The 15,282-nt window shown below is 41.4% G+C and overlaps 1 protein-coding gene across 3 annotated transcripts in view; it reads right to left on the bottom strand.

Moving 5' to 3' along the window:
* Klhl14 (kelch like family member 14) overlaps positions 1–14,854 on the bottom strand; it is a 111,693-nt gene extending 96,839 nt beyond the window's left edge. The window contains exons 1-2 of one of the 3 annotated variants that reach the window (XM_004666759.2): positions 14,313–14,854; positions 11,442–12,428 (exon numbers count right to left, since the gene is read on the bottom strand). In XM_004666759.2, the coding sequence (XP_004666816.1) occupies positions 11,442–12,385 (944 nt within the window). In that variant the 5' untranslated portion in view covers positions 12,386–12,428; positions 14,313–14,854. Of the gene's footprint in view, positions 1–11,441; positions 12,429–12,677; positions 13,218–13,727; positions 13,752–14,312 lie in introns of those variants that run through there. The other 2 variants (XM_045135328.1, XM_045135327.1) reach the window with 2 other exon arrangements.
* Positions 14,855–15,282: the final 428 nt, after the last annotated feature.

Raw genomic sequence — 15,282 nt, 5'->3', positions numbered from 1 at the left:
TTGCCAATTGGTGCCAAATTTAGCAAAGAGAGAGGAAATAGGGGGATGACTAAAATGCCCTAAAATTGTGGTGATGTCTATGAAAATAAGGCACCCATTAAGTTACACACTTTAAATAGGGAAATTATACAGTATATGCTATAACTGAGTGAGATTTGCTGTGAATCTACCTTCATTTTCTAGCTTTTCTGATTGATGCCAGAGATGGTCCAAGAGGATGAGATAGACTCCAGGACTACCAAAGGCACTAGCCTTAACACACCCATGGAAAAAAATGGATATAATATAAGCATAGCACATAGGATGGAACAGCTAATGCTGTCATAGAAACATTGACATCACCAACACTATGCTGAAACTCAGCTGTGGCATCCATAGAATCGAGATCTTAGCTATCTTACAAGTGAAAACAAAAGGCAAATTTGACCTAAACAAAACTACTATACAATCAATGGCACTGATTATTAAGCATTTTTGTCAGGTTTTACAGGCAATGTTGTGTATGCTCTATTGGAGCATTCACATCTACATTGAGGTAGATAATATTATGTGCCTTTTATATGAAGGAAATCCAAAACTAGGTTAAATGGGGATGGCTTATAAGTGGTTGAGGTGGGATTGAACCCACATTTGTCTGACTTTTAGGTATTACTAAATACACATTACAGCTGCTTAAGATATTTTCATTATAACCTTGATCTTTTATTTGTCCTTCATATTACATTCCTTTGCCTCCCCTCTTGTCATTTTGGGGTGAACGCATGTGGAAACCTTGAGAGAGGGAGATTATGGAAATTGCCACTGACAATGATCGTACAGTTGCTACAGTAACCAATCCTTCAAATTGGTCTTTTCTACTGGGCACACATGTCTGAATCAGTCATACACCCAGACTGGGATGCTTCATAGGAAACTGAAAGTGTTAAGGGTTAAGTGTCCATCTGATAACATGAAAATAGTTTCTTTAAAGTTTCTTCCCCTAACTCCCTTATTTTATCTTCCTTTTTTGAACTCAGCCATTCTCCATAGAAAAGTTAATTTTAAGAGATGCTAAATATCCGGGCCAAACAGTAGTCTTCTCCTGTGTTGTAGACAGCATTTGCAAATAAGACTATTTCCTTTTTGATAACAAGTTGACCCTTTCAACCCAGTAATTCCTCACTATGTTTTAGATTGTGAATGGACAGCAATCTTCTCCCCACCCACAGCTAAAATGGATCTTTATGGGATTAAAAAGTGTCTCAGAAAATTAAAAGCTAACAAACAGCAGTATGCAGTTGGAACAGTTGGAAAGGCATTCACACATTATGCCTCCATCTCTGTACATTTTCAACAATGCTTCTGTGTTTTCAAGGCTCCTTCTGAATTTTCAGACATTGATGCTTTTCTCTCCTCCTCCCTCTCTCCATTTCACTGGCCTTGCCTATCTTTAGAGGCATATAAAGCAAGGAAGTGAAACTGACTGTGATTCTTCAGTTCACTTCTCAACAGCCTCCAGTGAGCCAGTCTCCATAAGGTGGTCCTGCTGAGCTCTGAGTTCAGAGTCTTTGTGCAGGTGCAGTTTCCAGTCCATTCAAAGGTGCTCTGGGAACTGAAAAGCCAGACCTAATGGAAGAGCTGCTGGAGCAGGAACATGTGTGATTAAAAAATAACAACTTTTATTAAAAAGAATGTAAAAACTCATACCTAAATAGGTTATCATCTTCCCTCTGAGGGATTAAATATGTCATTGAGAGCCATCAGAAACTCTAATTTTCCCACTCATTGCTGGTATCCTTTACTTAACCTTTGAATCTCTTAAACCTCATTCTTAAAAAAATATATTTCTGTGTGGTCAGAATTTACTGGATAGGCAAATATATATTCATGGAATATATATATATATCTTATATACATATATATTATATTCATGGAAATTCTGTTACTTCCATCTTTTAAACTTCATTAAAATCATACTTTTTTGAGACCAGATCTCATGTATTCCAGGATAACCTTGAACTTGCTATGTAACCAAGGATGATCTTGAACTTCTGGTTTCCTTGCCCCCACCTCCTAGTAGCTGGAATTTTGATATGCACCACCACATCCAGTTTGGTCTATTCAGTGCTAGGCAAATGTACTACTAACTAAGCTATAACCCCAACCCTTATATCAATTAAATGTCTTTGTTTTTTTTTTTCCCATTGATTTAGCTCATACTAACTGGTACTCTGGGAAATAGAACTATATTTATGAGCCCATTTTACTGAAGCAAAGTTCTGTTAAAGTGGATCTAGAACACTCATTTCACTCATGTCAAAGGCATCAGTATTTCTATAAATGTTTCTTTTCTCAGTTCAACTAAAAGGCATGCTGATTTTTCCACTGTAGAGTCTGTCTCCATAGTGACTCATCCTCAGCAGGGTCCTTAGCCTCTCCTGTGACTGAGGAGTCCCTTCTGCAGCATCTCTAGATATTCACATGCTGTTTCAGTTCCTGGAAGGTGCCTAGATCTTTATTTTTCCCCAGGGTTTTGTGTATATTCTTCTCACAGGTTTGTTTCACATCGTTGTATATTTGGTTTTCCCCAGACCTGTTACCATGTACTCCCCAACTCATCTGTCAAGGGTAGCTTCTACATTGTCTGCAGAGAAAGGCATCTTTGGTTACAGTACCAGTCTGCAGTTCCATGATGCCCCTACCTGTGGTGCTTTTCTGTGTGACAGCCCATTGCTGGTGTGATTGACTGGAAATTGGTGTAATTCTTTGTCCTTCCTCTCTATTTTCCTTCCTTCTTTCCTTCCTTCCTTCCTTCCTTCCTTCCTTCCTTCCTTCCTTCCTTCCTTCCTTCCTTCCTTCCTCCCTCCCTCCCTCCCTCCCTCCCTCCCTCCCTCCCTCCCTCCCTCCCTCCCTCTCCTTTATTCTCTTTCTCCTTACATGAAGTCACAAATGTATCCATGTTGTCAAAGTGCCTAGCTCAGAAAGCAACACACACCTTGGCATGTTGCATACACTCAGTGCAAATTTGTGGATATCCTACAGCACAACATTATGTTAGTAGAAGGTTTCTAGCAGAAGGTTTCTCACTTCAGCTCCCCACTGTGAGTGTACATGAGTTTAGAATCCAAGGTTATGAATGTCACCTTACTTCTCAGATCTGTTTCCAGCTCAAGTGGCACATGGAGTTCAGACAGTTTGCATAGAATCCAGTTATATTTTAATCTTCTGTCACTGGCAAAACAGGCTACCACCTTTGAACTCTAACACTTCAGAAACTATTGCAGTCAGAAGTACAAGAACAAACTTCTCTTTAATGAGCCATCTTATGAGCACCAAGTAGACTCTATAATTACTGAACTGGACATACAAGATAAGGTAACATTATTAAATTTTCTTTGTAAATATAGTATTTTTCTTTTGAAGACTAACATTTTTTTGTTTTTAATGAACTCTGTTGATAACTCTGTACAGGTGACATGTAGTGACTGATATGTTTTTGATTTGTATTCATCTATCCAGTTAATACTGAACTACTTATCTGTAGAATTTTCTTACCCATCACCTCTATTGCGAGTTCTTGCTTTTTGCCCTCTTATGATTTCTTAAATACTTTCTAGTATTTTCATTGCTGCTGCTTCTGCTTGTTTCACTTGCTTATGATATATTTCCCTTTCCATTGCCTCACTACTATAGGCTTTTTCATACATTTCTGGTTTCTTTTCAATATTACAGTTTTAACCCTATTTCCATTAATTTGTGAATAGGTAAACCCTCATGGTATTTACAGTAAAATGAACATATAGTGTCATCAACACTCCTCTTGACCATATTAAAATACTGTTGCTTTCTTTTTCTTCTTTTTTTTTTAAAAGCTTATTACTTAGTAACTCATACATTATATCTTGGAAATATCTTGGAAGTTAATGGAAAGGACATAAGAAATGAATGTGTTTTCCAAAATTCTATAATTACATAACACATAAACATTTATGACATAACAATTGTTAGAATGATTTTCTTGAAACAAAAAATAAACAGAAGGTATTTCCAATGAGGGCAATATTATTTTATATTATTAAAATACACAGGTATTTTATAGTTCTGGCTAGCACCTGTTATATGAAGCATCTGAGAGTATCACTGGCTTGAACAGCATTCTGTTGTCACAGAAGCAAAGCTCATATCATCTAGTACTTTACAGCACAGTAACCCTGAAGAAAATGACTTGTGGCTTGAATGCAAGCTTTCAGGTTTTGTTGTATTTTTATAGTTAAACTGGAAGTTCTTGTATTTATTTGAAATGCAGTCTATAGTCAGTAAGCCCATGTCACAGTGAAAAATCAGTCTTCCTCTTCTAGCCCTATTTGTCTTCAGCATGGTAGACCAGTTGTCTAGAATTCTGGCTTTCTGGTATACTTTCCTCCTGCTTTTTCTTTGGGTGGTATGGTAGTTTGAATAGATGGTCCCCAATATATTCAGTATTTATTATTAGTTCGTAGTTTGCATCTGCAGCCACCTGGCTAGAGGAAGTATCACTAGGTGGATCTGAGGGTCTAGCCTTAAGCTATGGTGGTGGGTTTTAGACTCCAATCTATAGATATGCAAAGTGTGCCTAGCTGGAGTTTCTGAAGTGTACTGTGCTATGTGGCTTTTGTTTTTTGGCTTCTTTGCTTGTCCTCCCTCTCTCTTTGCTTGGACCTGTGAAGGCAGGCCAGCTTCTTCTGTCATTATGGAACTTACTCTGGATCTGTAAGCGTCAATAAATATACCTTCCTCCATAACTGTGCCTGGTCTGGAAGGTCATCTCAGCAAAACTGAAGCTGTCTGCTACAGGTAGGTAGTTGGAACTCTTAGAATGTAGCAGCTTTTAATCACTTTTGTGGTGAAACCAATATTAAGCCTGATTTTTTAGAAGCCATGTCTATATGATTGATTACTCTCCCAGTGATGAACAGTCCTAAATTAATATTATCCAGATAACTGGGCAAATTATCCTACTTTTCTTTTCTATTTTTGTTTTTGGTGTGTTTTACTAGTTTTGTTTTTTGGTGTGTGTTTGGTGTGTGTTTACTATGTGTAGTGTGGTGAGTCTTTCTAATCTGTGTTTCTGTGGATGTGTGTGTACCATGCACATGTGTGTGGAGGCCAGCATGGAGCCTAGAATGTCCTCTGTTATAGCTCTTCTGCTTTGTTTTCTTGACACAGAGTCTCTTGCACTGAACACAGATATGCTGTTTTTAGTCATACTGGTTGAAAAGTGATCCCCAGTGATTCTATAATCTGCCTCTCACAGGAATGGGGTTACAGGTGCTCATGGCCATGCCCCAGGTTCTACACAGAAGCTAGGGATTGAACTCAAGTTTGTGAAGCAATCACTTTTACCCATGAACCATCTCAACAGCCCTTATTTCAGTCTTCAAGGATTTAAGTTCAATTAGTGATAGCTACTATTATACTGACAGACAACAGTTTGTGTGTGAGAGAAAGAAATCATCACTAAAAATACCTCTATGTTATTTGATTTGGAGAAGGCAGAGAGAATCTGTATTCATACTCAATCTACTTGATTCAATAAATGCCAGCACTTCTGAATAATGGCAATCCTATTATCAGGTTTTGAGTCTACTATTCTTGGCTTAAAAAATGAGTTCATTTATTGTTTGAATCAATCATACTCTTTAGCTTTCTAAGACTAGTCTTATATTATTAAGTCTTATTGTGGATATTTGAAATTTTAACATATTATGGTAGAATTATTTTGTCTTGATTTCTCTCTCTAAGTTGAAAGAACAAGATTAATAAGAATGCTATTCCATTAGAATAAATGTCACTTTTTTCTGTGTGTGGGTTTTTATTTATTTATTTATTTTGCTGCTGCTGCTGCTGCTGCTGCTATTGTTATTTGTTTGATTTGGCTTTCTGAGTCAGGGTCTTACTAGGTAGTCCTAGTGAGCTTGGTACTCACTATGTAGTCCATTCTGGCCTCAAAGTTATGGCAATATTTATGCTTCAGTCTTCTGAGTGCTAGGAAATCAAGGGCGAGCCACCACATCTGGCTAGTTTTTGTGTATCTTATTACCTAATGTAACCTAAGAGCCTAGACTAGAGGTGAGCAAACCATGATCTGATGAATCAATCTGGTTCCCTGCTTACTTTTCCACATCTCCCAAACTGTGAATGGTTTTAATGTTTTTAAATAGGGTTAAATATAAATCTTCATGACATAACTATTATATAAAGCTCATTTCCTACAAATGCAACTTTACTGTGTCACACTCACATTCTTCATTCACATAGTATCCACTCTCTTTGCACTATTTTACAAAATGGTTACAACAAAGATCTTGTGACCATAAAGACAACATAATTACTATGAGGCTTTTCATAGAAGAAAATTGATGACCCCTGGAACAATACCATTCTTTAAGTTCTTTAAAAGTCAAATACATTAACATTTAACTTTCACCACTTTTTCCTCCCTGCAAACATTAAGTCTACATGTAATGCTAAGGTCAGTCACTTAACTGCAGTCACTGGCATAGAGGGAGTCATGGTAAGGAGCAACACATTGTATGTGAGAACACAGACTCAAGTACCACACTGCCTGGTTTCTGCTGTGCAAACATTAGCCCAGTGTTTACCTCCTCTGTGCAATAATTTTTTTATCTACAAAATGAAGCTAGGGCTAGAGAAATGTTTACCAGTTAAGGTATTTGCCTACAAAGCCAAAAGATCCAGGTTTGATTCACCAGAACCCAAGTTATTCAGATGCACAAGGTGACACATAGGTCTGGAGTTAGTTTGCAGCCTCTAGAGGCCCTGGCATGCCCATTCTCTCTATCTACTTCTTTCTCCCTCCCTCCCTCTTTTCTCTCTCTTCAAATAAATAAATAAATTGAAAAAAGCCTTGGGATTCTTTAAAATAATTAAGCTAATGGTGAGATGACAAAAATTAATGTTTGTAAAGTTGAACATTATTTGGTATAAGTAGTTGTTTTTTTTAATGACATAGTCTCGCTTTGTAGCTAAGGCTGGACTCAAACTCGCCATCTTCCCGCCTTTGCTTCCAAAGTGCTGATATTACAGGTGTGAGCCACCATCCTAAGTTAACACTGTTGGCTGTGTTTATCAGTTAAGAAAATACAAATATTTATAAGTTAGTTGAGTTAACTTATTCTCAACATGTTCATTAATAGAAAAAAATACAAGCATGAGATAATATTTGAAGATATACACTTTTGTCAGCAAGTCCTCTAGGTGGAAAAATGCATTAATATGTACTCTAATTGCATTTTGATTGTAAGATACAACTGTGTGGCTTTCATACCTGTGATATAATTTTCTAATCAATGATCTTGTTTCAGAAAATAAACAAATTGTATTCTACATGGTTGAGTAACTTCTGCTACAAAATCTAACAACCTAACAGTTTCTAATCCGAGGGTATCAAATTGGCATAAAGAATGCATGGACACAAGATCAGTTTGCTTTGTTAATTTTTTTTTTTTTTTTTGCTTTGTTTTTTTTGATTCTTTGGAAGAGAACCAATAAAAATACTGTCCTGCATTAAAAGGGATTCTTTCCAAGCATTAAAGCCAGGGGTCAAACCTGTGTACTACCAAATTTAATAGCTTTTTAGTCAGCGAAAGACATTTTTGGAACAGATAATTGCTAGTACTACTGTTGTTTAAGCAGGTTTTAACATTAGTTTTTGAAAAATCTTTATCTTTGTGTGGCAGCCTTCTATCATCTATAAAATATAGTTTCTTGAAACTATACTCCATTATGGGGCTCTAAAGGATGATTTTTACACTATATTATTATATTATATTATTATATGTTACACTATGTAATTATTTTCATTACTATTTTATTGTAGGTATTTACAAGAAGAAGGTCCATATTTCTGTGATGTAGAATAGCAACAAATATTGAGTAATGCATTGATGAAGGCCAACATTTAGCCTGTATTATCTTATAATCTTAATTCATTCAGCTCTAAATACTTATTTAGCTTACATTGTATAAACTGCAATGAAAATGTAGAAAAAAGTTATCATTCTGTCAAATTTGATTCACTTGGGATAATTACTTATTTGTTAAAATTTCAAAATATAAATTAAAAAAAAACTTTCTGGTTGCTTAAGCTTATTTAGACTGTCAGATTTTTAGACTCTAAGTTACAGATATGCACTATGCTATATGACAATGACTTGTACTATATGCCTTCCACTACTTTTTAATACTATTACTGACAAAATCATGTTTTAAAATTAAATATGCATGCTTGATGACTTTTCCAGAAACTTTTCTAATAAATTTATATTTTTCTTCAAGTAATAAAAATGTTTGGATTTTTAATAAAGCTTAAATAGTCAAGAAACAAGATTTTTAAAGTATCTTATGTATATATGTCCTTGGTATATATTTTAAAAATTCATACATTACCTGATAAGATAAAATTTACATATTTGTAATCTGGAGCATAATGTTTCAATACAATTATCGTAATGTATAAAGATTAAATAAGCTAAGTAATATGACAGTCATCTCACCTACTTATCTTTTTGGTGGTGAGAATGTTAAAATCGACAATCTCATTTTGAAGTATACAATATTATTAACTATGTTCACCATGCCATAGCATTGGCTACTATAATTTAGCCCTCCTGTCTGAAACTTTATATCCTTTAACTCTTGTCATCTTAAATTAATTGTGGACGCTTCTAAGGACAACATGACAAGACTTTCATTTTATTTTTTGGCATAATGCTTAGTTCATTAAACAAATGGCATACTCAGAAATATTAACCAACAAGAGAAAAAATATCTAATTGAGTTCATTGTAGAAAAAAATAAAGACTTGATGCCTTGTTTTCCTAGATGACTGAAATTCAGGATTACTTACTCTTCTTTAAAATCATATTAATCATGCTTAAATTATTATATTAATATGTCTACAAATTCTTTTAAAAAGTGAATTCTTTCAGAGTTATTCTGCTGGATTTTGTTTCATACTCATTCTAACAGACTGGTCAATTTAAATTTTCCTTCCCTGAGTAATGTTTTTATATTTGGACTCTGAAAACTACAGCTGAAGAAAAAGTAATTAAATAGAATACCTTTTAATTTAATTGTTTTCCATAAAAGTGATGTAATCTAAAAACAATAAGCTAACATATTTGTTCTGATGCTAAACTATATATAAGGCTGAGAAAACATTTTTATATGATGATGATGATGATGCCATAGTTCCCAACTCACCTAATAGGATTGGGTTTGTCTACATTAAAGTTAAGATCTTGATGTTATTTTTGCATTTTTCTATGAATTAAAATAAGACTTAAAATTGAAAATGCTATAGCTACTAATAATGGAACTATTTCCTTTCTATACCTTCCTCCTCTAAGGGAAAATATCATTTGCTTCCTACTGCGTGAGTATCAGATTCTTGTACCATACATGACACTTGTAAGCATTTAGTGGTTAAACATCACTACATATCCTTCAAATGATGGCTCAGTGAAACTGGAAGGGTCAAGGAGTCAGGCTGCCTGCTATCTTAGCCACCCATTAGGACAGAGTCAGTAGGCCACGGATGGTGTGCTGAATCTAGACTAAGGTGAGAAATGAAATTTGCATTTTGAAAGTCAACTGTCCTACCATTGAATTCCAATACACATTTCCTGAGAACAGTTCATTTAAGGTTCCTAATATTATTTACTACATCCAACTTACCAATGTTTTCTTCCAAATTGCTCTTAGAGCAATTAAATCTTAGTCTTATGACCTCTCTTGTTTCTGAATTTATACTAAATTATACATTTTAAAATAATATAAAGGGTATGAGTATGTTAAAGATTACCACTGTATAGTCTAAATTCTTGATTCTATCCAATGATCACCTGAATACCTTCTTTTCTAAAAGAGCAGACCTCAGTCACAAACTGAACTAAATGAAGAACATTTCTAGGTCATATAAAAGTGATAATATTGAACACAAGAGTCTATTAATTACCTATGCCCATTGGTATGGTAACATTTGCCCCACATACTGAACTTGTTTTTGATCCTTAAATATATGATAATTTGTTTTGATCTCACTTGGCCCCCTGTGCTCAGTGTTCCAGTGCAAGGGGCTTTGGATTCTGATTCCTTGTCTTGTCTTGCTATTACCTATTCACACAGTATAAATGAACTCATCATTTAAATGATCAATTTACAGGCTTTGCTACAAGTTCAATATTTTTCACTGATGTAGCATTACCACTAGTGCTGCCTAACAACTGTAAAGACTATCTTACATTTCTTAAAACTTTGGTTACCTGGGTCTAGTAGAAACATAATGATAAAAATATCCAAACATGCATTCCCATAAGACTGAACAAGGCGGTTCCCATCCGTCAGTTATCATTCTGCATGGTGCCAAGACAGATGTTCCAACCAGGTCCTTTCCTCATGCAACACCTAGCGGTTAGGCTGTAGTCAGTAACCTGGCATCTGAAATTATGGTATTTTATCATGAGAAACAGGAAATATTGTTTCTCTTCTTAAATGATAAAGAAACCCTTCAGTAGGGCCCATTAACAAGGAACTTTAAAATTGGTGCCAATGAAACAAGATTGTTAATTTCGACATCCTTTCCATCCTTTTGACAGGAAATGCTATTTGAAACAGAAACACAGACAAATTCTAAAAACCAACAAGGACACCAACAACTCCCAAACTTTGCTATGACTCCTGCCAGGCACACTCAGCGCCTTCCTTGTCTTAACTTTCAATTGTCAAAGCCCTCCTTTAGTATATGAAGTTACCACGCAAGAGTCACTTCACTACCCTGAAACAGCTTTACTCTCCTTTTAATTTAAAAATAAAAAAGAAAGCCTTCACTGCAAGATAGAACGGTTTGCTTGGACACACAATGCCAACATTTTCAATAATCACCTGAATACCTTCTTTTTTAAAAGAGTAGACCTCAGTCACAAACTGAACCAAAACAAAAACTTGAGTGTGAGACAGAAAGACTGTAAGTTCTCTACTGGCATGCCAGAGCAATCCTGCTGGCCCAAGGCAGGAAAGAAGAAAGCGGAACATTAGGGTCCTTCCCCTTGAGCTATCAATCCCATGTTGAGATCTGGAAAGAGGTTGTCCACAGCTCCACTTCTGACTTCCTGAGCCTTGGGCCCCACCTGTTTCTCAGTTTCCATGGTCCACCTTCTTGATGCTTCTCACCCTGTAGATTTTAGGAACCTGGGCTTTGGAGCACTTAAGGATGCTGCTAGGCCAAGTCTTCACTGACCTTTCAAAGACCGAAATCAACTTTGTCCACACCGTCTGAACTGTTTTGCAGTGTGCTGGAGCCGCCAGCCCAGCCCATACCTCTCTCCCCTCCTTCCTGCCCCCACCCCTCCCTTCGGCCTCTGGGGCTCCCCCACCCCGCCCTCCTCTTTGTTGTCGCCTACCTGCTGGCCAGGCTCTGCCGGCAGTGCTGCCTGAAGGGCATCAGGTGGTAGTTCATGGCGTCCAAAAGCAGCTTCTGGCAGACCGGGTCCGTGCGCATGAAATCCACTGACTGAACCCGCTCCACCAGCTCCGGGGCCGGGATGAGCGCGAAGCGGAGGCGCTTCATGAGGTCGGGCGCGTGCTGCATGCGGGTCTCGCGGTCGTGCTCCAGCCACAGCACGGACATCTGGAAAAGCGCCAGCTCCGATTCCACGGGGGGTGGCAGCGAGTCCAGCAAGGCGCGCATCTCTTCGAAGTTGAGCAGAAGCACATCCTCCACCAGGTACTTGTTGGCCAGCTTCTTGGTTTCCTCCAGGCCGTGCAGCGCGGCTATCTTGCACACCTGCTTGTAGTTCTGCACCGAGATCTGATCGTTGAGGAACTGCACACACAGCTTGGTAACCTGCGGGATGTGCAAGATCTTGCTGACCGACAGCACCTCCTCCACCGTGTCCAGGGAGAGGGTCACGTTGGCCGTGTAGAGGTACTCGAGCACCAGGCGCAGTCCGATGGACGAGCAGCCTTGCAGCACCAGATTGTTGATAGCTCTGGGGTTGGTCAGCAGCTTGTCGTCGGGGGAGGAGGAAGGAGTCCCGGGCTCCTCTGGTGGCGGCAGCGCCTGCTGGGGCTGCTGCTGCGGCGGCGGTTGCTGCTGGTCCTTGGGGGCTCCCAGGCCGTCCTGGCCACCGACCCCTCCCCCGAGAGGGGGGTGATTGGAGAAGAGCGATCGGAAGTACTGTGAGCAGGAGGCCAGCACGGCCTTGTGGCAATGGAACTGCTGGCCCTGGGCCGTCAGGGTCACGTCGCAAAACAACTGCTTCCTCCACAGCAGGTTGAGGCCGTGCAGCAGGTTGTCGCTGTGGCTGGGGTCGAAGGTGGAGGTCCTGTCCCCGGATCTGGACATGGCGAGCTGCCTCGGTGCACCTGGTTTTAAGCCCTCCTCCAACCTGGCAGACGGGGTGGGGGATGGGAGGGGAGCAGGGTGGTGGAGGGGTGTAGGGTGTGGCCGGGTGGGGAAGAGTGTGGAGGGAGGGGAGGGCAAAAAACAACAATCAAGGCTCTGTAAGGCGCCCTCCCTTAGCACAGGGACCGACCCTACCGGGAAGGTCTGAGATTCCCCTCTCCAGAAGGGACCTTCTGTCTGGGGTCCAGGAGCCCTGCTATCTTTTACACACTTCGTCCCTTACTTTCCTAACCTTGGCTAGGCTCTTGGCGACCGCAAAGTGGAGGTTGAGGAGAAGACACCTCATGGGCTCGTGTCCATGCCTGGCCGGATCAAGGGATAGGCCGGGAGAGGGGAGTCAGTGGTGGCCGAGAGCTCTGAGGCGACCGATGGCGGTGGTTCCAGGTCAACTAGTGCTCGAAGGTTTTCTTAGTTGGCCCAGTTTGGGGTGGGATGGGAAACGGGAGCAGGACGGGCGGGCGAGTGAGCGAGTATTAGACCTGCAAAAACTCGCATTCCTGCGATTATCCGTGCGGCCCCGATAAACTCCGAGGCTCACAGTCTCAGTGAGGAAAGAAAGCCCTTTCTTCTCCCGGGAAAGTGCAGTGGAGCGCAGTGAGGACCCGCTCCGTGGACTCGGCCGAGGCGGGAGCTGTCCCTATCAATTCTAGCTCATTTCCCTCACCCTGGCCCTGCCTGCTTCCCTGCTTCGCAAACTGTTGGTTTCCCCGCCACCGCTCAGTTTTACTAATTTTCCAGAGACGCCTTCAAACCTGGCAGGAGAATCCGTGCACATCCCACCCGCTCCCCCTTCTCCTTCCACCTCTGGAATTTTGGAGCCAAGTTCAGGCATCATTCTCCCCCTCCACGGACTGCACCCGGAAAACCAGGGGCCAAGTGGGGACTTCAGCGGGGGCTTGGAGCCAGATCTTGGAGGCCCGAGGGATTCATGTGGACTGCTCTCCCTCTTGGGCCCCAGGCGCACTATGTTCAACTCCAAGAACTAAGAGAAGTTCAAGTTAGTAGGCAGGTGTTGGGGGAGGGGCAAGAACTTGGGGGGGGTCCCGTGCGGGGTGGTGGTGAATGTCTGCTTCCCACTCAACAAGGGGACGGGCAGCCCACAGCCATCTCGCGATCCCCTAGGCACAGCCTCCAAAGGTGCTCTACTCGGGCACCCCCACTCCCCCAACCCTGCAACTACTTCTGGAAAAAAAGTCCGAGCCACCCGCGTCTAGGCTGAGGAGGGAGGGAGGGGGAGGAGAGGCGAAATTGACTTGCCCCGTTCCTTAACCTGTAATTGCACCTTCCAGGGCTGAACAGGAAGGGGCCCTCTGCCCGATCCCACCCGCGGGGGACCACCTCCGCCGCCGCGGCCACCGCCACCGCTACTGTTGCCGCCCGGCTCCGGGGGACCTGCCCCTTCCGCTGCGGCTCACTCTGCCCTGCCTGACGCCGCTCGTGGATCTCCGGCTTCGACTAGCTAGCACACTGGGCTTCTCTCCACTCACTTGCCCATCCTGTTCCAGGTGGACCCTAACATCCCTCGCGCTCCCTCCCCGGCAGCACCCCCACCCACCCCCAAAGCCTGGGCTTGCGAGAAACATCCCAGAGTCCTAGCTGGAAGTGCCCAGGTCATACCTCTCTTGCTCCCCCCTGTTCGTTGTCTCGCCAAGTCGCCCCCCCCCCCCCCGCCATCCTTTCCTAGTCCTCTTCCTTTTGGCTCTCCTCCTTTGCTTCGCAACACCCCCACAGCTGCTTATTTCCTGCAATGGGAGTTTTATTCTTTCAGAGCCTGTGCCTTATAACTACCCCCACCCCTCTGCAAGTCTCCCTCTTCCCTCCAACAACCCAAAAGAGAACAAAAATAGACACAAGGCCAGAAACTTACCTGCTATCAGCCAGCTGCAAAGTCAGGGCTCACTTAAGCTCCCCCCCCAAAAATCAATTGTCCCTCCTTTTTAAAGGTTTGCTCTCTCCTTGGGAGGGGAACACACCTTCTGGCTCCCAACTCCAGGCAGTCACTCCTTACAATTTATTTTGTCGTACATCATTTGATCACTGTGAATTAGCAACAGCAAGAAAATGTAGGAGAGGGTGAAAAGAGAGAAAGAGACAGGGTGAGAGAGGAGAGAGAGGGGGAGAGAGAGAGAGAGGGAGCAGAGCTTTCTGCAAGAGAAGAAGAAGAAAAAATGTACGTGTGACAAATTATGCTACCAAGAAACAACACATCATTATCCTTGGGCCTGGGGCTCAGTGAGTCGTAACGAGAGTAATAGGAAATCCACGGTTGGGGAGAGAAACGGTCGTGCTTGGCCAGTAGAGAGAGACCATACAGGGGGATGGATGCTGGAGAGACTCGCAAAATTATGGCTCAAGGCTATTGTAAAAATTGTCGAGCGTAAATGACTGCGATTTCAAACATCTTTGGAAGAAAGAAGGGGAAAAAGCGAGCCCCCCTCCCTCCCTCTCCCTCTCTCTCCCTCTCTCCTCTCTTCTCTCTATAAAGAACCGTCAAGTTTTAGTGCGCATTGCTAATTAGTCAATTTCTCTCTGCCTTCACAGGCTGGCGACTTCGCTGCTGAGCTGAAACTGCTAATTTCTGTGACCAGCTTTTTTCTTAGCTGTGATCTGGATGAATGAGTAGCTGTCTCACAGAGATGACAAAAATAAACTCTAATCCCCCCCAAAATTTCCACTACATCTTTCTCATGCATAGATTTATGATCTTCAAGTGCTCTGTGCAATATGCAAACTTTTTGTGCCTGTATATATGCTGCTGTTTCCAGCTTCCCCTCCCCCACACACTATGAAATGCAAACTGTCTTTCAAAGTATGCGAAGATGCCACTTTATCCTGCC

Source organism: Jaculus jaculus, chromosome 15 (assembly GCF_020740685.1).
Source record: "Jaculus jaculus isolate mJacJac1 chromosome 15, mJacJac1.mat.Y.cur, whole genome shotgun sequence".
NCBI lineage: Eukaryota > Metazoa > Chordata > Mammalia > Rodentia > Dipodidae > Jaculus > Jaculus jaculus.
This window is presented reverse-complemented; position numbering and strand designations above follow the sequence as displayed.